Source organism: Melanostigma gelatinosum (assembly GCF_949748355.1).
Source record: "Melanostigma gelatinosum genome assembly, chromosome: 6".
NCBI lineage: Eukaryota > Metazoa > Chordata > Actinopteri > Perciformes > Zoarcidae > Melanostigma > Melanostigma gelatinosum.
In genome coordinates this window covers 7,422,583-7,447,381 of record NC_136639.1, presented here as the reverse complement: position 1 = coordinate 7,447,381, position 24,799 = coordinate 7,422,583, and the positions used below count along the sequence as shown (strand labels likewise).

The following is a 24,799-nucleotide window of genomic DNA, read 5'->3' as shown; positions in this document are numbered from 1 at the left end:
TTATTCTGCTTTTTACATCATAACATACACCGTTGTTCTATAATAGATTTTTATTTCAAGATAACTTTCTATGTTCAAGACATATTAGTTTGGTTGTCTCTGTATTTCTATTAAATGTATATTTATATCACTGTTGACTCATTCATTATAATAAAACATGAAACATTCCTGATTATGATAAAGACATATTCACATAGTTCAGTTTAAGCAGAATTAGTAATACAGTGAATACCTAACACGAATACTAATATATCATTTATTTATAGAAATCAAGTGATTTGATGGTGATTAAGAGCGTTATGTTGTTATGTTATGTTATGTTGCCTTTATATCAGGCCGGATATAACAAACCAGATGGAGCCTACAAGAAGGAAGCCATTCAATTGTCAAAATGATAAGCTTTAATAATGATGACCTCATAAATCACGTTTAACTACATGTGGGACAGGAGGAATTTGAGTTCCTGTCCAGAAGTTTGATTACTTTTTAAGTAAAGAACACAAACTTCAAAGTCCATACAGACTCCGGTTCGAGGGCCTCGTATGGATGTTTCAGCCCCCCCCCCCCCCCCCCCCACACACACACACACAGAAACTTCATCTGCTGGTGACAGCCTGTGTCAGGGGCTCTTGTGCCAAGCGGATCAAGTGTGCATTGTCAAAGGCAGCTTGATGTCCAACTGGGCAGTGCCATGTTATTATTTTTACAGCACCTTGTGCTTCTTGGGGCCCTATTAAGACGTGTTAACAGACGATTCACGCCAGTAAAGCGTCTGACAACTATACGCCCTACGGAACAATGGGGGGTCCAAAGTTGACCGAGTGCCCTCTCTCCTATTCGGCAAACTAGCTCTTCCTTTTTTTACCTTTGGTATGCTGATGTGGTCGACATGTCAGGCTGGCTTTATTGATTGTTCCTGGTAAAGAAGACTTCCTTGAGTTATGCACTGGTTTGTTTCAAAATGTCCCATAGTTGTCCTCAACTACTGTAAATCCTTTGTCTGCGACAGGCCTGAGACATTGATCTGTCGCCACTTTTTCGGTTCTCTATTCTGAGCATGAACTTATTCCTGCTGAAGGCAAACACGGGCCCCTAGTCAAGTGTAAATGAGGTCGTAATACAATAAGACATGGGGCCTCTGTAATGGGATGCCTGTAGTCTGGGAGAATTTGTAACATAGTCTGTGAATCTAACAGGTTACACTTAACTGTGTGTGTACAGTACTATTATCTATGATATTGAGAAAAGAAAATTACATATGTGAGTTTGTGTGAGTTAAAGAAACGGGAGCAGCCTGGCACACCTACAGTACATGAACATAGCACATCATTTCAAAAGCCCACAGCTGATGCTGTTTTTCATTTAGTCTTTAATTTAACATGTGATAGTGCAGCTAACATTGTAACTAACATGCATACACATTATAGTTACATTCTATTTTTTTGTTGGGTTTATAATCCTGTTCTCGCTCCTTTTAGGGCAATTGTGACGGACTATAATAATAATGATAATAATGTAATAATGTGAAACCGTGATATATTCAGAGATAACCTTGAACATCTCACCATTACAACTCCGTAAGTAAGTGTTGTGGAATGTGGAATTAATAACTTGAAAGCTGCCCTACATGGCACATTAAAATGATTTATTATTAACTAAAAGTAGGTAACAATTATGAAAAAATAATGTGTGTCTTTAAATGAAATACAATAGAATACATTACATCAATAACGTCACTTAAGTCACAACACTAACTCTTGTGCAAATGAACCCTATCGCTTCCTGGTTTATAACGAGGGAGACCGCAGGGTTTGAATGGGACACACGGATGTATGTATTCCAGCCCAGTCCGTCCTCCTGCGTTTCTTCTCATGTCTCCCCGCTTTTGAGCGCAGCTGACGGCGTTCGGCCAATGATATGAGTCCACATGCAGCGAAAGAGGGGCAGCAGTGAGGCGCTTTGATAAAAAGACAGACCGGCAGCACCGTGCGGAGCCACTCGAGAGCTGCGCCACGGTGAGACACGGTAACATCGGCGGACCTCGACCGGGTGAATGCAGTCCTCAACGCAACGCACACTGCTGCTGACACTCGCACACTCCATTCTCTGGAGATAAGAGGACGCTGAGGGAAATCTTCCCCCGCACAGAGAAAACAGGAGTTTGGCTCACCGCAACATTTTTCTTTTCTTTCTTCGTAAATTCGCGTGAAGAAAATCGTAAGTGGACGGGAGACACGTTAGACCGCGGTGAATAGCTGACGATAGCTATCCCGAGTGTGACTGCACAGCTCTGCTGATTAATTAGGAAGCACCGACAGATTTAAAAGAGGAAACGTTCAGGCAGCGTGTGTTTTTTGTGTGGGAAGGAGCCGTCTGTCCGCAATGGAGAACGCTCACACGAAGAGTGTGGAAGAAGTTTACAGTCATTTCTGCGTCAATGAGAGCACAGGACTTTCCCTGGACGAGGTGAAGCGACTGAAGGAGAAATGGGGCCTAAACGGTACGACACATTTACACTTCAGTGAATGAGACTTATGTTTTTTTTTTTTTTTTAAAAGAGGAAAAAAAACGTCTTGTCATTGTAACGTGGATCCAGGATATGGGGTAAAAGTCACCACCGGCATCGTGCTGGTGTTACCCGGCTCCATAAAGTCACCGGGCTGACGTCACCACCTGTGACCTCGAGGGTTTCCTACGAATGAGCAGATGAATCATTGCTTATAGGACGTATTGTAACATTGTTGGGTATTGTAACAACACTGTGGGTTGATTCCGTGTGATCGTGATTCAACTTAAACCTCACTGTGACATTGTGGACTGGCTGTGAAATACGGAGACATTGTTGGCCACAGTGACCTTTATTTTGCTGGCCAGCGGACCACTGTAGTAACGTTATCCATCAAGTTAATCTCTCTTGTTCCAGGCTTAAACAGCTGTTTTTATATTAATATCACCCTGGGAGGTCATGGAGGGTGTACCTCCCTCCCTTTAAATCACTTTGACCTTTACATTGATTGGACTTTTCCTGTTTTCTTTTGTTCCTATTGTGTAATAAAGGTTAAGGGAGTGGACTCTTAGTACTGTAAACTGAATATAGGAATCCTGGAAAGAAACATTTGATGTTGCTTATTCATTTTAGTGAATTAACATATTGTTTAACGGTCAAAAGGATCCACACACTCACTACTTTATTATATGGGTTCGATACAAAATCCGCCGTCTTTTAACAATAATAATAATAATACATTTTATTTATATATCGCTTTAAAAGGTAGTCAAAGACACTTTACGTGGTAGAAACGGAAACAATAGAAGTAATTACAATAAGAACAAAATAGATGACATAACAGTAAAGAACACGAAAAAGAAAAACATACATAACTGACTTTACAGGTTAAAAGCGGATTTAATTCGATGAGTTTTAAGTGCATGTAGAGTCTGTTTGACGACTATATTATCAAAATGTGAAGAATCTGGAAACATTGTGTTTTGAGCTCAGAGCCCGGCATCTACTGGTCTACTGTCTGAGATTTAGCTCTTCAAGCTAGCACTCTTCTAGCGGAATAAGTTCCCCATCATGAAACAGGAACTGCATGTCTCCAAATGTCAATTATTTAGTTATTAAAAGAAAAGAAAAGTATTCATACATTCTTACTGTCTTTTTCTTTTCTTTCTGGTCTGTTTCCTGCGCGGTCCCTGGTTTGACTCTCACATATCCACACGCACAGAGTTACCAGCGGAGGAAGGTAAGCACTACCGTCACCGATATCCTTACTGTCGTCTTGTGATAACACGGTCCTGTGATGGATTATTATTTGAACTCTCTTTTCCGCAGGGAAATCTTTGTTGGACCTTGTCCTTGAACAATTTGAAGATTTACTTGTTCGTATTCTTCTGCTGGCTGCATGTATATCTTTTGTAAGTATTTCACCACATTTTCTTGCGCTGTTTGATGAAATGCTATTTTATTATTTTGTTATTCCCAGTATTGCTCCCGTCTCTTACTCTACAACCTGTTGAGAGAGAATCAAACAAGTTGAGGGATTCTCAGGACAAGGCAACGCTTCCTACAAATAGCGTTCCCGCGCCACCTCCAGTGCGTTCATGTGAAGTCAAAAGTGTAGACGGAATTATTATTAAGCCCTGCGTGTTGACTGGCAGGGGGGGTGATTTATGCCGCGCATGGTGCCGAAGTGTGAACGTCTTCAGTTTGTTTGACCCGGCTGGGGTTACACTCGCACATTAGAAGGCTAAACAGCTGAGAAGGCTTTAGCGACCCATCTGAGGAATGGTGACAACAGCAGTAGCGGCATTGAGTTGCCATCACCATGTGCCAAGTAAGACATTTGAGTCGTCAAGCATGACTGCTGTGTAATGACTTACCCCGGCCTCCCTCGGGCCTCTGACTTTGAGTGCTAGACAGATAAAAGTTTAACGGCCATTATGAAATGGCATCATCAGCCTGCGTCAAAGCGCTTTCTGAAGCTAAGTCAAACGTACATTTCCACGTAGTAGTAACACTGTTTATTGTTGTGATGTCATGTGGAAAGACGAGGTTTTATGTACAACAAATATTTATTTTTGCAAAGTTTGGTTTCTCCAAATTAAGTTGAAAAACACAAATTTTTATGGGAAAATACAACCCTCAAATAGCATGTTTTACACCTTCTTTGACTCGCCAGCACAGTAGATTAACAGATAGCTGAAGGGTGTGTGTGTGTGTGTGTGTGTGTGTGTGTGTGTGTGTGTGTGTGTGTGTGTGTGTGTGTGTGTGTGTGTGTGTGTGTGTGTGTGTGTGTGTGTGTGTGTGTGTGTGTGTGTGTGTGTGTGTGTGTGTGTGTGTGTGTGTGTGTGTGTGTGTGTGTGTGTGTGTGTGTGTGTGTGTGTGTGTGTGTGTGTGTGTGTGTGTGTGTGAGTGAGAGAGCTGATATGTAGCATGCAGAGTCCGGTCAGGTGATACAGAGGTGTCAGTGGCTGCTGTCTGACGGGGGAACAGAGCACCACTCAAGACCAAATTTGGGCCCTCACCCCTCAGTGGGAGGGCTCTTATCAGACCAATGCTCACACCACCCTCAGCAGCGGATGAATCCCACCCATACTTTGATGGCTAATTCAAATCAGAACCGTTTGCTAACTGTTGAAGTTGTTCGTCAAACTTAATCTCTGAACGAGTCGACATGTTCAGTTTACGTGACTCAAGTTGGTGTTTAGGGCAAAAAAAAAGTCTGAATAGAAGTCTATGAGAAAATGACCCCAATTCTCTCTTGATTTATTCCCTCAGTAAACATTGTAAGCATGAGTTTATGGTCTCAATCGCTAGTTTCAGGTTTTCTTCTCTACAGCATGATGTTCATTTAGTGACTGATGGCCCCATTCAGAGTAAAATAGACGATAAAGCAGAGTATGCTTCAGAGTGCGGCTACCTTGTGATTGACAGGTTGTTACCACGGCGATGTCCGGTCTGGGAGTTGTCTGTGTTGTCGTCTTACAACTTTTACTCTTTCAGTTCGTGACGATTCATTTTAACCTTTTTGGTGACCTACAAATGTCTTAGTCAGCATTTTGTTGTACTTCGCTCCACCCTCTCGTGTTTAAAAAGCAAACAAGATGAAGACGGACAAAATGACGAACTCGAGTCTTTAGAACCGTCGTCCACAAACCAGTGGGTGACGTTACACACTGTCCACGTCCACTTAATAGTCTATGGTTGTTGTAAAATCATTATTTTGGGGTTTTGGACTGTTGGTAAGTCAATTATTAGGACTGCCTCATCTCAGTCAGTTCGTAGACTAATTGATCGAAGTTGTTTTTCATGCTATTTTCAATAGACCTCTGATTAAATCAACTAATTGATCAGTCTACAAAATCATACGAGCATTAGTTGACGAAGGATTTCTTTGGTTGATGACGCATTGATTATTTGAAAATGATCGATAGAATCTCTTGGCGGTGTTATGACGTACAGTAGAGCCCTACTGAGCGGTGTGCTTCTGTATTAAACTGCTATTAAGAGTTACACTTGTCATTCCAGGTCTGCCATTTAATGTCTTTGGCATCTCCCACAGCCAGATACTTAGGTCTTACTGAGGCCGACTGCTTTATTACATTATGTTACATTAACTCCTTCCATATGACGCACAGAGTCATTTCAGTGCGGCTTTCTCAGGAACAACAAGCGAAATGAGACTCCAGCTCAGAATATAGTTTATGTTCTGGCAGTAAGAGGTTCTAATATAGAGGATAGATGTCCAAGTGTGTTAATCAGAGTTGCTACAGTCTTCTCGATGGCTGACATGTTTTCATTTTTTAATCAAATGCCTGTCGAGAAGTTTGAATTCCAATTCAAAAGGGCTGAGCAGTATCGTCAGTTAAGAAACTAGAACATAATTGAATTGAAACAATGAATAGAATAAATGCACTTAAATGCAAACAGAAGGTTCTTATATTCAAAATGTTTTGCTTGATCACAAGCAATTCTGAAGTGTGTTTAGGTGCGGTTCTATTAACAATCTCTGTGTTTGATGCCAAGCTTCTGGCTACGGACAAATAGTGAAACCGTATTGTCATTATTATCATTGGAATGAAACACTGCCGTCACCATCTCTCTTTCACAGATTTAAAAACCAGTCCAGTTCATTTAATTTAAACAACTACTCTGTGATGTATCCACCCATCAGAGAGGAGACTCTTCAGTATTTATTCTGTCATGAACAGTTTAGTTCGTTCTGTTTACAGTTGTGTCCTTTACTCTGATCGTTGTTATCTAATTCCTCTTCTGTGAAATGACTTTTTATACAAATAATGACGTGTTTCTCAAACTGTTTTCAGGTCCTGGCCTGGTTCGAGGAGGGAGAGGAAACTATCACAGCCTTCGTGGAGCCTTTTGTCATTTTACTCATTCTTATAGCCAACGCCATCGTCGGCGTGTGGCAGGTGAGACACTTTAAGCATCCGGGGAAGTCGCTGTATTTATATCGCACTCCATCTCCTTTGTATCTAGGGAATAGGTCTAGAAATTATTGAAATGAATATTCTAGTTTCATTGTCTGAATCTAATCGAATGTGTTTTTGTTCAAGTGAATCACATTTCATCCTGCAGCAGAATGATGACTTTACTGTCAAATAGTTGCACATGTTACCAGCTTTTCTAAATGGATTGAAACCTAGCTTTCAAGACAGAAAACATTGTGATTTATGTTCCCATTTTCAAACGCTTCACAACCTAAATGTCTCCAGCCAAAACCTGATGAAAATACACATCCAGCATATAAAATCCAGTGCCTGCTCAAAGGGAAATGCTCTCGTAGCGTGTAGTCCAGCAGAGCCAAGAGCATGCATGTCTGCGCTAAGAGAAACTCAGAAACCTTTGGCACCGACTCTCCTTTTCTCCCCGACAGGAACGTAATGCAGAGGATGCCATCGAGGCGCTAAAGGAGTACGAGCCTGAGATGGGGAAAGTGTACCGGCAGGACAGGAAAACCGTGCAGAGGATCAAGGCCAGAGACATCGTGCCCGGTGACGTTGTGGAGATTGCCGGTAGGTTGAGCTGCTCTCGCCCTCGTGCGTATTTAAACGCACGCGGCTTTGTTGCTATGATTGTTGTCGTTGTATGCGTTGCTTAGACTAGAGCATCAGATATCCAGCCAGGAGGCAACATCGCATGAACCTTGAAAGTCACAGAAAATTGGCAATTTAACGCCTCTGCAGCTTCCATCAATATATATTTCTTTGTTTCCCCGTGAAAGAGACTTTTTTTTTTTTTCCCACATGTTGCTTTTTAAAGATTAAAGAAAAGATCTGGTGTTTTTAATATGATGCTGCTGTCCGGCTCTGCCTTCGGGTGAAGCCTACTGATCGAATCAGTCCACCTATGGTCATGGATCACATTTAGCACAAGCTTGAGTTGAACCCCCCCCTCCCCCCCCCCCCCCATCCCCCCCCCCCCCCCCCCCCATCCCCATGTGCCACTGCAGAGGTGACTCACCCTGCAAGAGTGATGTATTTTGAGATGCTCTTATTAACCCATTGTCTCAAAGGGCTGGGCACGTATGCTATCAAGGCCCACTTTTATCGCACACACATTTTGAGCTCGCTCTCGTAACACCGTCCTGTGCATCCTCACCGCTCGTCCCAAACTCAACAGATCCCCTCCATGCAGCATGAAGTGATCCACGCTGCATGAAGTGATCCACGCTGCATGAAGTGATCCACGCTGCATGAAGTGATCCACGCTGCATGAAGTGATCCACGCGGCATGAAGTGATCCACGCGGCATGAAGTGATCCACGCGGCATGAAGTGATCCACGCTGCATGAAGTGATCCACGCTGCATGAAGTGATCCACGCGGCATGAAGTGATCCACGCGGCATGAAGTGATCCACGCGGCATGAAGTGATCCACGCGGCATGAAGTGATCCACGCTGCATGAAGTGATCCACGCTGCATGAAGTGATCCACGCTGCATGAAGTGATCCACGCGGCATGAAGTGATCCACGCGGCATGAAGTGATTCACGCGGCATGAAGTGATCCACGCGGCATGAAGTGATCCACGCTGCATGAAGTGATCCACGCGGCATGAAGTGATTCACGCGGCATGAAGTGATCCACGCGGCATGAAGTGATCCACGCTGCATGAAGTGATCCACGCTGCATGAAGTGATCCACGCGGCATGAAGTGATTCACGCGGCATGAAGTGATCCACGCGGCATGAAGTGATCCACGCGGCATGAAGTGATCCACGCTGCATGAAGTGATCCACGCTGCATGAAGTGATCCACGCGGCATGAAGTGATCCACGCTGCATGAAGTGATTCATGCTGCTGGGTTCCAGTCAGCATATTTCAGCAGCAGAAATCCTTAAGGATGTAAAGCTTTGAGTGCTGTTTCCCCCCCGCGGCGGCACACACACACACACACACACACAGTTCTGCAGAGGGATGATCAGACGGATGTGTTGAGGAATGCTGATGTCCTTAAAGCGCGAGTCTTATCTTGATACTCTCTTTAACCCGTAGCGTTTTCTGAGCGGTAGGTTTTATTTTTAGCCGTCATAGGCCGTTTAGATTTGGGAATGCTGTATTTATAGAGGCAGTGACAGTCGTGAGGATGAGAGGTGTCTGGTCCCACCCTGTGAGCGGCGCCCCACCCGTCCGGCTCTGGGCAGCATTGCTACAGCGGGTGACGCGGTACAGTGTTCAGCGGGACTCCTGGGTAACCTTGACAAAGGACGAATGGAGAAGGAGCGTCCTGGGATTTTAAATGTATCATGTATCTGGTGTCATACGGCGTGCTGTGTATAATTTGGTTTAGGTTGACGGTGCTAATTATGCCATTTTTGATTCTGTGAAGCAGAGTGTGGAAAGCTTAATTATTTGGCCACGGTTTAAAAGGGTAATCTGTGAGTCAGATGGCTCCCTCTTGCATATAAGAGACCTGGTTACTGAACACTCTCGATGAAGGAAGCTGCAGGCTTTGTTGTCAGCAGCTTGGGACTTTCTCAAAAAAATGCAGCCCAGCAGGCAGCAAAACCGGATGTTTTATCCTGCAGTCAGAAGAAGCTCATCAGCTTAGCTTACTACCCAAATCTGCCATATATCTTTTACAAAGGTTCCTGTCAGGCTTTCTTTTTTTTTCTTCCTGCATAATATCTCGCTGGAGCCCCAAAGTGACCGCTGCCATGCAGAGGAGGAGCGGGATGACGCACGCAGATGCCGGCTGCATGTCTTCTGGGGCCGAGGTAGAGGACACGGAGACGAGCCCTCTGTGAGGAGAACAGGCGGCAGCCAATCTGTGCGGCTCTCTGTCGGGGTGCTGCTGTGGGTTTTAAACGCTGCCTCCTACTCGCACCTCATCGCTTATCAGTCACACACCGACTGAAATGAGTTTAATGGTGTGTGTGTCATGCGTTTCTTGGACTTTTCTCTGAGCTAGATTAATTGCTGGTCTTCCCTGTCCAGTCTGCTGTCCTGTTGATGATGAAAGACTTGTTCACATCAATGTTTGGCTCAACCGAATGATGCCGTGGTACATAGATAGAAAACTAACCCCTGACTTGTTCCAGAAATTTTTTATTATAATGTAGATTTGCAGTCATTTTAGGATGATAAATGAAGTGGCAGTAGCTCAAATCTGATTCCCATGCCCCACGTCACTAACGTCAGCTGATGGTAACACGTGGAGTTCACTTGCTCCTTCCTGTGTATTTAAGTCCTCTTCATAACACAGCGCACACCGTTTGTTGCCAGTTTGCAGTTTGGTGTCGAGGGCTTGTGAATTTGGACGTTGGTCTTTTCCTCGGAGCAGCAGAACTCAGCTGGTTTGTTCTCTGCTGCCTGTGGAGTCTGGTAGAGACGGGGGCTCATGTGAGCAGCAGTATGGGGGGGGGTCTTTCATCTGCTCCTATTGTGCTTGAGAGAGAGATGACCTTATAGGGAAGCACGCTTCGCCAGATAGCGGTCCCACCCCCACCGTGCTCGACGCACAGCGACCCTGCCCGTCAGCACCCGCACACTGCACACAGATTCCAGACACCATGGATATAGTGATGTGGCATTTAATGTGGTCTGGCAAGCATCCATTGTCACAGAGGGACGTTTTTGGCAAATGTTCCAGACTTGTCAGCGAGACTGAAAGAACACGGTCTCATCTTGCCGACCAGGAGGGCTGGCTTTAGAAACGCCAAAAGAACCCTCATGTGTGGTGAAGTCCTGCAGAAGGGCACAGAGGTTTTTTCTGGAGCCAAACCAGGGAAATCGGCAGGCGCAGAGCTTAGTTGGAGAGTACTCATGTGAGGTTCTGCGTAAACTATATGTGTGACCACGCTGATCAAAACGTTTTGGTGTTATCCATGAATCTAAAGTATCGCCTTTTGCACCAGTAATTCTCCGTTATTAAAGCTGGCTTCGAGTCTTTTTAAACGATTGTATTAACCGTGAGTCATCCTGTACTGACTGCTGGGACTCCATGCTCTGCTGTGTGGTTAAAGATGGGACAGTGAGAGGTCAGACTTTAACCCTGTGAGGCTTTAATGAGGGGCGACGACTGAAAGTGTTGACTTCAGGACACGAGGAGAATTTACCTTTTTGACCTGTTGTCAAAGAAAATGGTCTGTCCTTAAACTGATGCCAGGTTTTCACATTGACATGTTGGTGTCTTACAAGTTGTGTTGTTTGATGTTTAAATGACATTCAGTCTGCTCGTAGATGTTCTGCTCTCTCGATACCTTTTAAACATTCGTGTAGCAGTTGATCTTGACATGGATTTGACTTCAGATTTCATTTTGTCCCGGGTAATAGACATGTCATTCCTGCCAGGCTCCATTTAAAAACCATGATTTTATTTTTGTTTAACCGGAGGGAAGCACTAAAATGTTCCCAGTGCTGGGATGAGCTTTGTCACTATGGCAACGGAAGCAGTTGCCCCGCTGCTGCTTAACATTCATAACAAACGGCCGGAGTGAAGCAGAGAAAGTGTCGAGATGATGCTTACGTAACTGAGGTCCGAGGTGAGGATCAACTCCAAAGTCACCTGACGCGTGACGACGGGAAAATAATATTGGTTTGTGTCTCGTATCGGCCACTGCTCACTAAACATCACTTACTCCGCTCTTGTTTGATGATAAAATAGTTGAACTCGTGATGTTTACCAAGTGCAAACGGAGGGCAAGACATTGTTATTTTACTGTAGCGGCCACCTTTACATGCACACCATAGTGCACTACAGTGTGGTTTAAGGTAGCGCCCGTGTAAACAATGCATTTGCAACAAGATTATCAGTTTTATTTCCTTCCAATGCATTTCCTTCCTGTGCTGAGTCATGGTTACACAGTCTCCCTAGTGCACCTGACTGCCAAAGGTGAGAAAGGAGAATCTCCATTGAGCAGATAAAGAGTGAAACGTTATAATTATAAACTGTTTATTTGATAACGCATCCAGCTGGATAAAGTATTTGCATAATTGTGCACATGTAAATGTGGCTGGTGAGAGCTGTGATGGAAAGTCGCCGGACGCTTCGCCTGTTGACGGTTCTGAAATGGCTCCACTCAACCAGACATGCGGTCACCCTTTTGTTCAGCTGCCATCGGCACATGCGGCCCCCCGGCTGGCCCTGAAGACAGTCGGCCATCCGAACCACGCGCTGGCAGAGGCAGGTGCCAGTCACAGCGAACCACTTCGGCTCAGCCACTGCCCCGCCCTGCTGTTGAAAGGTCTGTTTTTTTCAAAAGGCACCTCGAGGAGTCCCGCCGGGTGCAATGCATCACCGACGAGTCTCAGCTTTTGTCACTCTGACATTTGTGGATTCTGGGACCTGTTGGTAAGCACAAAGGTGAAAATGCGGGCATGCCTGAGGAGCTACTTGGACTGCAACCAAGTAGGATGTTGACACTAGATGACAGCTGATATACACACACACTTCATCAGAGCAGGTCTGCAGTTTTTATGTTTTTATATATATTTTTTCGTCGCTGGTTTCTTTCAAGGATAATTGTTGTCATGCTACATATTTCATGGGAACTACCGGCTGCAGCATGCGCTAGTGCCACTGATAGAAGCCCATCATCCTAGCCATGCTTCTTGGCTCAGCACTCTCTCTTAGAATTGTCAGACGATGACACAGGAAGTGTTGCACAACCGTGTGATTTTAAAGCTTTTTGTCTTCTATGGAAAAGTTTGTTGGGAATCCCTTTAATCTCTTCCAGGAAGATGGGATCATTTCTCTTCAGAAAGTAAAGTGCAGCTATGAAAAGGGTTCCTCTATTCAACATGCATTAAGGTTATTGGTGTTTGCCATCAGGAAGTTAACTGCAGTCTCGGTTTGTAGGGTGAACTCACCGCTAGCCGGCAGAGCAACGCCTATGAGCCCGGTTGTGTGACCTTTACTCTGTCGATCCAGGTTCAGGTGGTTTAAAGATGCATTTTAGTCCTCAGAAAAGCTGTCGCTGACGGATCAGAGTTCCTGGCTCCGCTGTCGGGACATCTAATCAGTTGACCATCGTCCAGCTTCAGCTGCCATTATATGGCCACATGTAAACCTGATCAGCACATGTTCTTTTCTTTATTTATTTAAAAGGGACCATGTACAGTTTAAACATAAATGTCACCATTTGATGCACTGTACCAGATTGTAGCTTAAGCTAATTAGCATATGCAGTCCCTTGGCACGTCAACAAGGACAAGACATTGGGGAACATATATAAATGCTTTTTCCATTTTTGGCCGCACGCATTGTTGTCCCGTTGCTATTCCCCCCCCCCCCCCCCCCCCCTCCCTCCCTAAAGGTCATGAGGGGTTTTGGATTACGATACGTGTCTCCCTCAGATGGTAATCTGGATTTTGGTGCATTTAGTGAAATCTCTTTACTGTGCAACAGTTTTGGTTTTCACTTTAACTTAGTCTTATTCTGTGTCTATTGTCTTGGCTCTAACATTACTGTTTTTAATTGTATTGGCATGTATTTTGAGACTGTTTCATATAAAGCTGTGTACTGGGCCTCATTGATGGACCGCCTACTCGACTGCCGTCCTCTAGTGAGCAGAATTACGTCTCATTCGCCGGTGGAGATATATTACGAGTGCGTCAAACATCTTGGCCGATTGGGTTTGCCTGCAACGCGCCGATGAATTGACCGAGTCTATTTGTTTTGATTTCTTCTTCTTCTTTTAATGTGCACGTGGAGAAGCATTTTCATGCCTGGTGGGAACTGAAGAACACCCAAGACGCATGTCAATGCCAGCTCTGAACAGGACCGTAGATATTTGGCAGGCTTGTGTGGGCTCCTGGTTTCTAACTATAATAAGACATGGAGTCTTTTGTAACAATCTGACATAATTAGCATTTTTAACTTAGTAGGGCCTATATGTAGACTACGCCCACAGAACTGTGCCGTAGCCTGAGCCATTGCCCTAGTTTCCATTGCCTTTATGTACCATTAGGAAGTTGAACTGGGTCACCGCAATTCCAATGTACCCAAATTGGCCTTTTCCTTTGAGACGGGCCTTTTATGGCTCACAGGTCTTTCATTTCCTCCTCTTTCTTCGGCTCTCCGTCTCTTTCCCTGCAGCGATGGCAACACTGCTCTGCTGCTTGGTGGCACAGCAACCTGCCTGTAATGAGCATCAGTTTAGTTTACGCTAATGCTGAGCTACTGCCTGCAGAAAATAGACAACAGCTCATCTGTTGAATCTTCGTTCAGCGAGTACACACACACACACACACACACACACACACACACCGCATTGGACCAGGAGTGTATGGGTGCTTTAGTGGAGCTATCATATCTGATGTCATTACAATTTCATATGAGCCTTCAGATGCAGACTTAATTTAAAAATATTTATCTGCCTGCTTATGCTCCTCATGCTTTTGTATTTTTGTTTGTGCATTTTCTGTAATCGAGGATCTTTTTGGTTATAGTTGGAGACAAGGTGCCCGCTGACATCCGTATATGTTCAATCAAATCAACTACTCTGAGGGTGGACCAGTCCATTCTGACCGGTAAGACGTGTTTGCTGATAATATCGCAGCCATCAAATTATTTTCCTTCAGCCGTTTCTATCAATTAAGTTCTCAGTCTCTCCTGATTACATGGGTATTATTAAATCTAAATCTGCTACAAATGTTATTGATTTGAATACATATTGTATATCATTTTGCTCTCTTTTTAATTGCTGTCCTGTATGTGTTCTTATGTTTACTGTTTTTCTAATTGCACACTAATATTTTTAGCACAGCATCAAGCCTATGCTATCCTGCATTTCACTGCACACATTTAAACTAGGGCTGGGCGATATGGCCTAAAAAAAAAATCTCCGATTTTTTTACAAAAAATCCGATTCACGATTTAAATCGATTTTTTTCCCCCAAAATTTTTTGCAGATGACAGAAGCTGTTGAAAACAATTTTTTCTTTTATTTTGTGATGATTTTCCCAAGTAGGTTGATAAAAATAAAGTGCAAACAAAACCTGAACATTGTAGAAAGGTGCCTGTAGTATACAAAAAGTATTTGGTCACTCTTTTGTTTGCCTGAATCATTTAAATATAAAATTAAATTAAACATAACATTAAATGGCATTAAATAGTAGCCTTCCATTGTAAACAACTGTGCAAATGTAACTTTTTACAGTAAGCTTTTCTAACTGAATACACTGATACAAACACAGCATGAAATAAAATGTATATGACCCTTTAACATTCACATTTTCAAAAGTGCAACATCTGATCTAACATCAACATAACATATTTTGCACAGTAAATAAGTGCATGTAAACAAAATCAAGTGCATTCACAACATAACCAACAGTATTAAACAGTAGTGCATGTTTTTTCTAAATATTTTTTGCCAGGAAGACAAGCCTGTCTACTACCTCTGGCTTCAGGCATGCACGGTGGCATGTAACAATGCCCCCCCCACACACTGAAAAGCCTCTCAGAGGGGGCACTTGTAGCTGGCACAGAGAGGTATTTCTTTGCTAAAGTACTTAGCCTTGGAAAGTTAAGTTGGTGACGCTTCCACCAGTCAAGTGGATCGGTGTCTGGGTCAACCTGCTGGACCACAGGTCAGTTGTTGCGGAGTAGAATGACATCCCCTCCAGCTCCGCAGAGATCCTTTGGCGTGTACTATTGTACAGCCGAGGCAAGGCAACGTCAGAAAAATGTTTACGGCTTGGTAGCACGTACCTGGGGTCCAAAGCTTTGAGACGGTGAATAAACCCCGGCTTTTCCACGGTGTATATGGGCACCATATCTTTTGCGATATACATCGCGACTGCATCCGTGATGGCTTTCCACCGGGCACTCTTCTTCTCATGCGGAGTACAGTTGGTGAATGTCTCCAAAATGCTGGGTTGTTGTTGTGAGGTGGCGGCGGCGGCGGCCAGCAGTGAAGCTGCTGGCCGCCATTGTTTTAGTTTGTAAACAATGCGCGCGCACTCTACTACGGGAACCCAACGGGGGGGAGGGGTGGGGGCGATTTTCTCGATTTTCAATAAAACACATCGCCTTAAAGCACACATTCGAATTAATCGATTAAATCGATTTATCGCCCAGCCCTAATTTAAACCTTTGAGTAATAAATACAAAGTCACATTTTCATACAAAGGCTTAATTATTACCACCCAGCGCTTTAAGTAGTGTATACTTTATTAGTGAATTTGTTTTGATAGAGTTCAGTCAGCTGTTTCATTCTAGGCTACAGTCGGGTTTCATTTTGTAGTTCTGTTTTAGCTACACTGACACTCCTTTATTTCAAAATAAGAGTGCAAAGATAACCTCATCCAAGATAAATCGCTCCATCCTACACTTTCCTTTGAAGAGAATATAAATCATTTGAGCTGGCTGCAGAATGAGCCCAGAGATGTATCATGACATGGTTTACAATAAACATGTTTGCTTCTGAACTGAAACATTCATGAGCATGTAAAAGATCAGTGAGGCAACATGAATGAGCTCTCTGTCTAGACAATTGGCTGCTTTTGTTTCTTAGATCATTTGCGAGACAAACTGATCTTTCTGTTGTTTTTGTAGGTGAATCCATCTCCGTCATCAAACACACCGACCCTGTGCCTGACCCTCGTGCTGTCAATCAGGACAAGAAGAACATGCTCTTCTCTGTAAACTCAACTCTTCACCAGTTATCACACTTCCTGTTGATGTGCTTCGACTTTGTGTTTGTTTAGTTTCTGTTAACTTCCTGTAAAGAAAAACTTGCGTCAAGATGTCCGAGATGATATCAGAGGTACTCGAGCCAACGTGTCGTACTTGTTGTCATTTCAGGGCACTAACATTGCAGCTGGGAAGGCGGTGGGAGTGGTCGTGGCCACTGGCATCAACACGGAGATCGGTAAGATCCGCGACGAGATGGCGGCCACCGAGCAGGAGAAGACGCCCCTGCAGCAGAAGCTGGACGAGTTCGGCGAGCAGCTGTCCAAGGTCATCTCCCTCATCTGCATCGCCGTGTGGATCATCAACATCGGCCACTTCAGCGACCCCGTCCACGGAGGCTCCTGGATCCGCGGGGCCGTCTACTACTTCAAGATCGCTGTGGCGCTGGCCGTGGCCGCCATCCCCGAGGGTCTCCCGGCCGTCATCACCACCTGCCTGGCCCTGGGCACCCGCCGCATGGCCAAGAAGAACGCCATCGTCCGCAGCCTGCCGTCCGTGGAGACCCTGGGCTGCACCTCTGTCATCTGCTCGGACAAGACGGGAACCCTGACCACCAACCAGATGTCCGTCTGCAGAGTGAGTCCCACACACGCACACTGCTGGCAGGTTTATTCAGTTCGGTGCTTTGTCGTCTTTGTTGGTTGCCTGGTGTTTGATTGAGGTGACTGCAGTTCGAGGAGCAGTGACCGCATACGTTTGTCAGCTAAAATGCTAATTGTCGCGGTGCAAACAGAGAGAGTGAAGTGTTCCTTTTGATCGGGTATCCGGCTCTGAAACGAGAAGGCAACATGCTGTCAGCCGCTCCTCTAATCTACATTGAGCCGTTGGATGACTTGCAGCGCTCCTGTTGCATAACTGACGTTGCGTCACCACGCTGCCGGTAGTTCCTTTCGCTCTCTGTGTCTGTGAGTGGCACCCCAGCACTACTTGCCCCACATTAAGACATTTCGTTATTTATTGAAGTTGAATCCTCTTTCGTTGCCTGTTCAGTGATTACTCAGAACTTTTGGCACAGCCCTGAAATTAAACTTTGGCGTTAATTTACAGTTATTTATCAAACCGTTGTTTAGCCCTCTGTATTGTTTGGGCCACATGTTTTACTGGTCATGATTAAGTAGCCTTTTTATTCTTATTTCATCGTGTACACACCGACCTTTCAGAGAATTAGTTTGCACGGGCCATGATCAATCTTGAAAGCAATACTTGTTTCTTTCAGTACACACTGCAGCTGCTCCTATAAAGTACATTCTGTTGCATTAAATTGGGACATACTACTTCGTCATGACATTGGACCTTGAACTTTGACCCTCTTGCTTATATATCTGCTGTGCAGAGGATTGTAGCCAGAAAAGCATGCTGTGCTTGTGTTCTGCAAAATGTTTCGGGAAGGCGGTAGGCCATCTGGCATGCTGTATTTGACATACTATGTATTGGGACATTCACCTTTTTTTTTCTGGCATCGGTAGTAGTATCGGTATTGGAACGCTAAGTCTTTACCTATTTGTCAAATCATCAGACGGCAGCAGACGTTTGAGGAGGGCTTGACTGATTGTCATTGGCACTGTTATGATATAACCTGTGTGTGTGTGTGTGTGTGTGTGTGTGGAGATGAAAGCGTCTTGCAGGAGGAGGCCTGGCACTGCGGTTTCTTCCTTTTGGGCACAGCGTCTGTCTTTACTGGCTCCCTGGCGATCTCTTCTGTTTACTTTATGGAGAGAAACCAAACACCCTTTTCTCACATTAGTCAGCGGGCCAGCTAGCCTGGCCCTCACACAAACGCACTCTGTAACACTGCAGGCTAATCTACTGTCTAAAAAAAGAGATCTCACTCCTCGGTCCGCCTGAGAGTTCTGTGGTTTCTGCTGCCACCTGCTGCGTCAGTCGATTAAAACACTGGCCGAATTAAATGGAGTCTGTTTGAAAAAACTCATATTTGCTGTTGTCCCACCTGCTCTCTTGTCCTCCAGATGTTCGTTGTCAACAAAGCCGATGGCGACAGCTGTGATCTGTCAGAGTTCACCATCACAGGTTCTACCTACGCACCCGAGGGAGAAGTGTGAGTCCTTTACAGCTGACTCCATAACAAAAGATCTCGGGGGAAATATCTCATTGATTGACTTTAGTTGTAGGTTAAATGGAGTTCAAGTTGGGTGTTTAAAAATATTGAATGTTCTTGTTGTTGTATGAGCTGTAATGCACAGGTTAATACTCTACTTTACCCTCAGGTACCAGGATGATAAACAGGTGAAATCCTCCCAGTATGATGCCCTGGTTGAACTGGCTACCATCTGTGCCCTGTGTAACGACTCCTCTCTGGACTTCAACGAGGTCTGAACCCTGCCTGCGTCGAACACAAAACCTACATCTCCACACATACTAACATATACTTATGTACATGTCTACATACACTCATAGACCGATATGCATCTAAATGCACATTCTCCATGTGCAGGGAGGGGTCAGTGGATTAATCTGAGGAGCAGGTGTTACACCCAAAGAGCGCAGGCTGCCTCAAGGAAGTGATAATAATATTCACGGGTGTTAAAGTGACATTTACCCACCTGAAGATAGACGGGCATGAACAGATCATATTTGTAAACTGTCGATTTCATTGTTTTCCTTCTTTATCTCTGGGTTGGAGGGAAATGACCTCCATGTGCGAACTTAAAATCTCTACACCGGTGTGAAATTGAACATGAATGTTTGTGATGTGTCAGGGGAAGGGTGTGTACGAGAAGGTCGGTGAAGCCACGGAGACCGCGCTCACCTGTTTGGTGGAGAAGATGAACGTTTTCGACACCGACGTTAACGACCTGTCCAAGATTGACCGAGCCAACGCCTGCAACTCTGTGAGTGACGCCGGCTCCCTCACCTGCACACGCTGCAGACTTCCACTGCTGCCACTCGGCAGGGTTTCTTTTCCTCACTCGTTCTGTCCCGTTTGCCTGAGCAGGTGATCAAGCAGCTGATGAAGAAGGAGTTCACCCTGGAGTTCTCCAGAGACAGGAAGTCCATGTCCGTCTACTGCACCCCCAACAAGTCTCGCTCCTCCATTGGCAAGATGTTTATCAAGGTACACTGAAAGCAAGCATGAGCGGAGGACCTTTGGATGGTTTCGCTTTTGATGTCTTTGATGTGAATGTTTTATTCCTCTGCTCTACCAACAGGGGGCCCCGGAGGGAGTTATTGATCGGTGCACTCACGTCAGAGTTGGTAACAGCAAAGTTCCCCTCACCAAAAGCATCAAGGAAAAGATCCTGTCTGTGATCCGTGAGTACGGGACAGGTCGGGACACCCTTAGGTGCCTGGCTCTGGCCACACGAGACAGCCCGCCCAAGAAGGAGAACATGATACTGTCGGACTGCACCAAATTTGTGACGTACGAGGTGAGTTCCTTTCACCGATCTTCTTGTACAGTTGTTTTGGATGTTTTAATAGACTTGGCCGTATTCGGTGTGCACTTCTTCAGAAGCATTCACTCTCGTCTCTCCGCGTCCAGTGCGACCTGACCTTCGTCGGCTGCGTCGGCATGCTGGACCCTCCCAGGCAGGAGGTGGCCGCCTCCATCAAGCTGTGCCGCCAGGCCGGCATCCGCGTCATCATGATCACGGGAGACAACAAGGGCACAGCCGTGGCCATCTGCCGCCGCATCGGCATCCTGGGCGAGGACGACGACATTGAGCGCATGGCCTTCACCGGGCGAGAGTTTGACGAGCTGTCGCTCCACGATCAGCGCGAGGCCGTGACTCACGGTCGCTGCTTCGCCCGCGTCGAGCCGTCCCACAAGTCCAAGATTATTGAGATCCTGCAAGGATTCAACGAGATCACCGCTATGGTGTGAATTCTGAAATGTTTCTTACTGATCATCAGTGTTTCACAAGTGTTTTGTTTCTTTAATTTGGTTGTGAAGTTGGTCTTGATTCCATCTCTGGAAAAGATGGCAACATGGTCCGATCCGTCTTTGTGGGCTTTGGAAATGTCATTTCCAAAAGCTTGATTTGCTTGTGTTGCTAATTACTCCTCCGAATCATTTCTCCACAGACGGGCGATGGAGTGAACGATGCCCCGGCCTTGAAGAAGGCAGAGATTGGCATCGCCATGGGCTCTGGCACTGCCGTGGCTAAGTCGGCCTCTGAGATGGTCCTCGCCGATGACAACTTTTCCTCCATCGTGGCCGCCGTTGAAGAAGGAAGAGCCATTTACAACAACATGAAGCAGTTCATCAGATACCTCATCTCATCCAACGTTGGGGAGGTCGTCTGGTGAGTCCTCAGGAGCAGATTGTATTTACGTTCAGACGTAACTCCAGCATGTCGGTGGAGTTCTCTAACTGGAGTTGTTTCTCCTGACAGCATCTTCCTCACTGCGGCGCTGGGCTTCCCCGAGGCTCTGATCCCGGTCCAGCTGCTCTGGGTCAACCTGGTGACCGATGGCCTCCCAGCCACCGCGCTGGGCTTCAACCCCCCCGACCTGGACATCATGGAGAAGCCTCCTCGTAATGCCAAGGAGCCCCTCATCTCTGGCTGGCTCTTCTTCAGATACCTGGCCATCGGATGTAGGGATAATGTTTTTTTCCCATGTTATCAGAAGAATGTTTGATTTCTCCTCATGCAGTGTAGTCATTTGTGTTTGGTGTGTTTGCTCTTAGGCTATGTGGGTGCAGCCACAGTGGGAGCTGCTGCCTGGTGGTTTACGGTCTCTGAAGATGGACCTCAGATCACTCTGTACCAACTGGTAAGTCCGCCTGTCTGAGTGCTCAGCCTTCAGCTCCCCTCCGCTCGTTTCCTCCCCCCCTCACTCATCTGTCTCTTCCTCCCCACAGAGCCACTTCCTCCAGTGCGCCCCAGAGAACCCAGACTTTGACGGCCTGGACTGCCACGTGTTTGAGTCGCCCTACCCGATGACCATGGCCCTGTCCGTGCTCGTCACCATTGAGATGTGCAATGCTCTCAACAGGTAAAGAAGTTTCTCTCACAAAGACTGAAGCTCATCTGAGGACCATTTGCACTCTGGGAAGGAAGGGAGGAAGGAAGGAAGGAAGGAAGGAAGGAAGATTAATGAATGACTCTGTGTGTTCTCTTCTGCCCAGTCTGTCGGAGAACCAGTCTCTCCTGCGGATGCCTCCCTGGGAAAATGTTTGGCTCTTGGGGGCCATCTGCCTCTCCATGTCCCTCCACTTCCTCATCCTCTATGTGGAACCTCTGCCTGTGAGTGTTACAAAGCCAGTTCTTTCAATGATGACTTGATGGCGCTGCCATTTAAAAGCAAAACTCAGAAAAGAGCTTCTTGATGGTCCAGTCAGCCACTGCAGGACACAGGTTGAGTTTCAGGAGTTATGTGGCTGTAAGGCTTTCATTACAGACATGCAATGGAAGCTGATACATTAGATGGTTGCAAATGCAGTGTTTTGCTGTGATGTAACATGATGAATGTTGTGGCGTTCTCTCTCAGGTCATCTTCCAGATCACCCCTCTGGATTTGACCCAGTGGATGATGGTGCTGAAGATCTCCCTGCCCGTCATCCTGCTGGACGAGGTGCTAAAGTTCGTGGCCAGGAACTACTTGGACTTTGGTAATCAGCTGGAGAAGCCGGCCAGCAAAGGCTGCTCTCTGTCTGCATGTGCCGAGGGCATCTCCTGGCCCTTCGTGGCCGTCTCCCTGCCCCTGGTGCTGTGGATCTACAGCACAGACACTAACGTGTCCGCCATGTTGTGGCCCTGACTGACTTCACTACACTACCCTCCCTGTGCACCAGTGTGAAGTGGACATTAACACACATCTAACGCAGTTACTTTAACCCAGAACAACTTACAGTCAACACTTGAGGGGGGGGGGGGGGGGGGTTAGTCATATTTGAATGACTTTGTCCGTGTGTTTTCTTTTACCATCACGCGTTTCCTCTCTTTTGATCTCGTTTTGAACAGTTAGGGATGCCCACTGGGTCGGAGCTGTGTTTGAGCTGTACAGAGAATTTACACTATTTTATGATAATTAATATTTTCTAATTTTTGGGAGGGGTTGCGGGCACGAGAATGTTGGGTGTGAATGGATGTAATTCTAAGGACCGTATAGTAAAATACAAATTTTTGGAGCAAAGAGTTGAATATATTTGCCCTGGCATGAACCTCTGTGGTCACTTTTGAGCTCTATGCGGCGTCATTCATCATTGTTTCTGCGTTAGGCAGAGCACAGCTACCTCAATGCTGTTAATATGATTATTACTACCCATTTGTCGTAACAACCATTTCATAGATTATCAGTTGAAGTGTTGAGGTAAGCATCAATTTGTTTTGCAGTAGACCCGAAGCCCTCACACACACATGTTAATGCTGTTTTTTTTTTTAGTACGGTATATTTTTCTTTTCTCTGTTGTTGGAGGGAAGCGAGGACAGAGATATGTTACCAGTTTGATTCAGAGCTATTTTTTTTGATAAAGTGTTAAATTTGTTGACTTGAAAAAACAACATTTTTCTTGATTTTATAAGGGTGTTTTTTTTGAGATTCTGTCTCAACTTTCAGTCTTAATTTTGCATCTTAATTACAGTTATCTTTATAATGTATGTATAATGTGCACATACTGTACTTGAACATGTAAAAAGGCACCAAGAAGCTGTTAGTCTTATCAACTGAGCACAATGTGGATGACTGGTCATTGGAAGAGTCTGTATATCTGTACATACCACACAAAGTAGAATCTCTGTATAGATTATTCTTGTTGTTGTTGTTGTTGTTGCTGTCAAAATGCTCCATACATTTACACTAGTTTACTTAAGCCTGGTCTAAGCCTTTCTGCATGCCTGCTCCAATAATACCAGGCCACTGTGTGCTTTTGAGTATTTTTTTAGCTTTACAGCTAACTGTTGTTTCTTCCAATGCCTTCCACCTGTTTACCTGCAGAGTGAGTACACCTTGACCTGCATGCCAACTGGCGCTCTCTCATCTTCTCTGTGGTTGAACTCGCAGCTTTGCCGTCTGTCGTTGCTCGTGTGAAAGACGGCAACGACGGCTCCTCATATCTTTTGATAGCATTATCAGTTTTATACTTTTAAATGGTACAAAAGGAGGAACAATTTTTTGTTTGAAAAAAAAAAAAAATGCCTTCAATGTCACCAAGTGCCAGGAGCTTTTTGCATTTTGAAGTCAGATGGCGTCGCTGGTGCAGGTTAGTTTTTGACTGGCAGCAGCATGTTTTGGCAACTGGCAAAGACGCTGACATTTAAGTGCCCCAACACCATTACAGGATATGGTGGTGTTGTTTTTTTTATTTATACATGTCTTTTTATTTGCGTTTGTCTTGTGATCTAATCTTCTGCTTGCCCATAGCATGGCCTTAATATATTTGCTCTTTTTATTAAAATAAGTATTGTTTGATTTAAATTATTTGCTGCTCGGATGTTTTTTTTACTTTGGCCTGTGATTCTTTGTGTCCACTGATTTGATTCTTCTTCTCTCTCTGCTTCTTCTTCTTTTCTTTGCAGCAAAGGCCGAGTAAGCCCACCTCTACTCTAGATTCCTTGCAGAAACTTTGGTTTTATTTTTGTGTTGTGCATGTGTGTTCTGGGCAGCATCTCTTTCAAGAGCTGCATGCCAGTTAAATAATATGAAGACAGAGGCTCATAAAGTTCATACATCACTTTTAGACTGGCCATAAATAAATGTCTGATTAAAAACTAGCCAATCCAACATCTCAGACCCCCCCCCCCCCATCCTCCTGCATGAAGAGCCTTAGATGATACAATTCTCATGCCATCTTTTTAGACAGATCTGCGTACCGTGTACAGTAAATTGTACAATATTCCATTGTGCGTGTCCAACGAATCGGCCATCTGTTTTACCAGACTTGTGTAATAGACAATGTATAGTATTGGTAAATAGAATAGACATTTGTTAGATGGTACAAATAGCTAAAAAAAAACAGTTCATCTTTCCTAAGGAAATACTTTTATGGAATATTTAAAAACCAAACAGCCTTTTTGCTTTGCACCGAGACGTGCGTCATGTTTGGAGCAGATGTTGCCATGTCTGGGACGGTGGCCGTGCAGCTGTGCAGCGATGCACGCGTTCTACCATGAGAACGACAGGCAGTCCCTACACTGGCATTTTTTATTTATTTTTGCCAAACTGCTGTTCTTTATT

At 45.0% G+C, this 24,799-nt stretch overlaps 1 protein-coding gene across 1 annotated transcript; it reads left to right on the top strand.

The window, feature by feature from the left end:
- The first annotated feature begins 1,915 nt into the window (after positions 1-1,915).
- On the top strand, positions 1,916-22,476 carry LOC306778518 (sarcoplasmic/endoplasmic reticulum calcium ATPase 2-like). The gene is made up of 20 exons (XM_079270032.1): positions 1,916-2,500; positions 3,729-3,746; positions 3,836-3,918; positions 6,829-6,933; positions 7,398-7,536; positions 14,416-14,496; positions 16,526-16,611; positions 16,775-17,239; positions 18,631-18,719; positions 18,889-18,991; positions 19,381-19,512; positions 19,617-19,736; positions 19,831-20,049; positions 20,163-20,498; positions 20,705-20,925; positions 21,016-21,218; positions 21,312-21,397; positions 21,486-21,619; positions 21,753-21,870; positions 22,115-22,476. Exons 1-20 carry the CDS (start codon positions 2,383-2,385, stop codon positions 22,382-22,384), a joined length of 3,126 nt encoding a protein of 1,041 aa, XP_079126158.1. The 5' UTR covers positions 1,916-2,382; the 3' UTR covers positions 22,385-22,476.
- Positions 22,477-24,799: the final 2,323 nt, after the last annotated feature.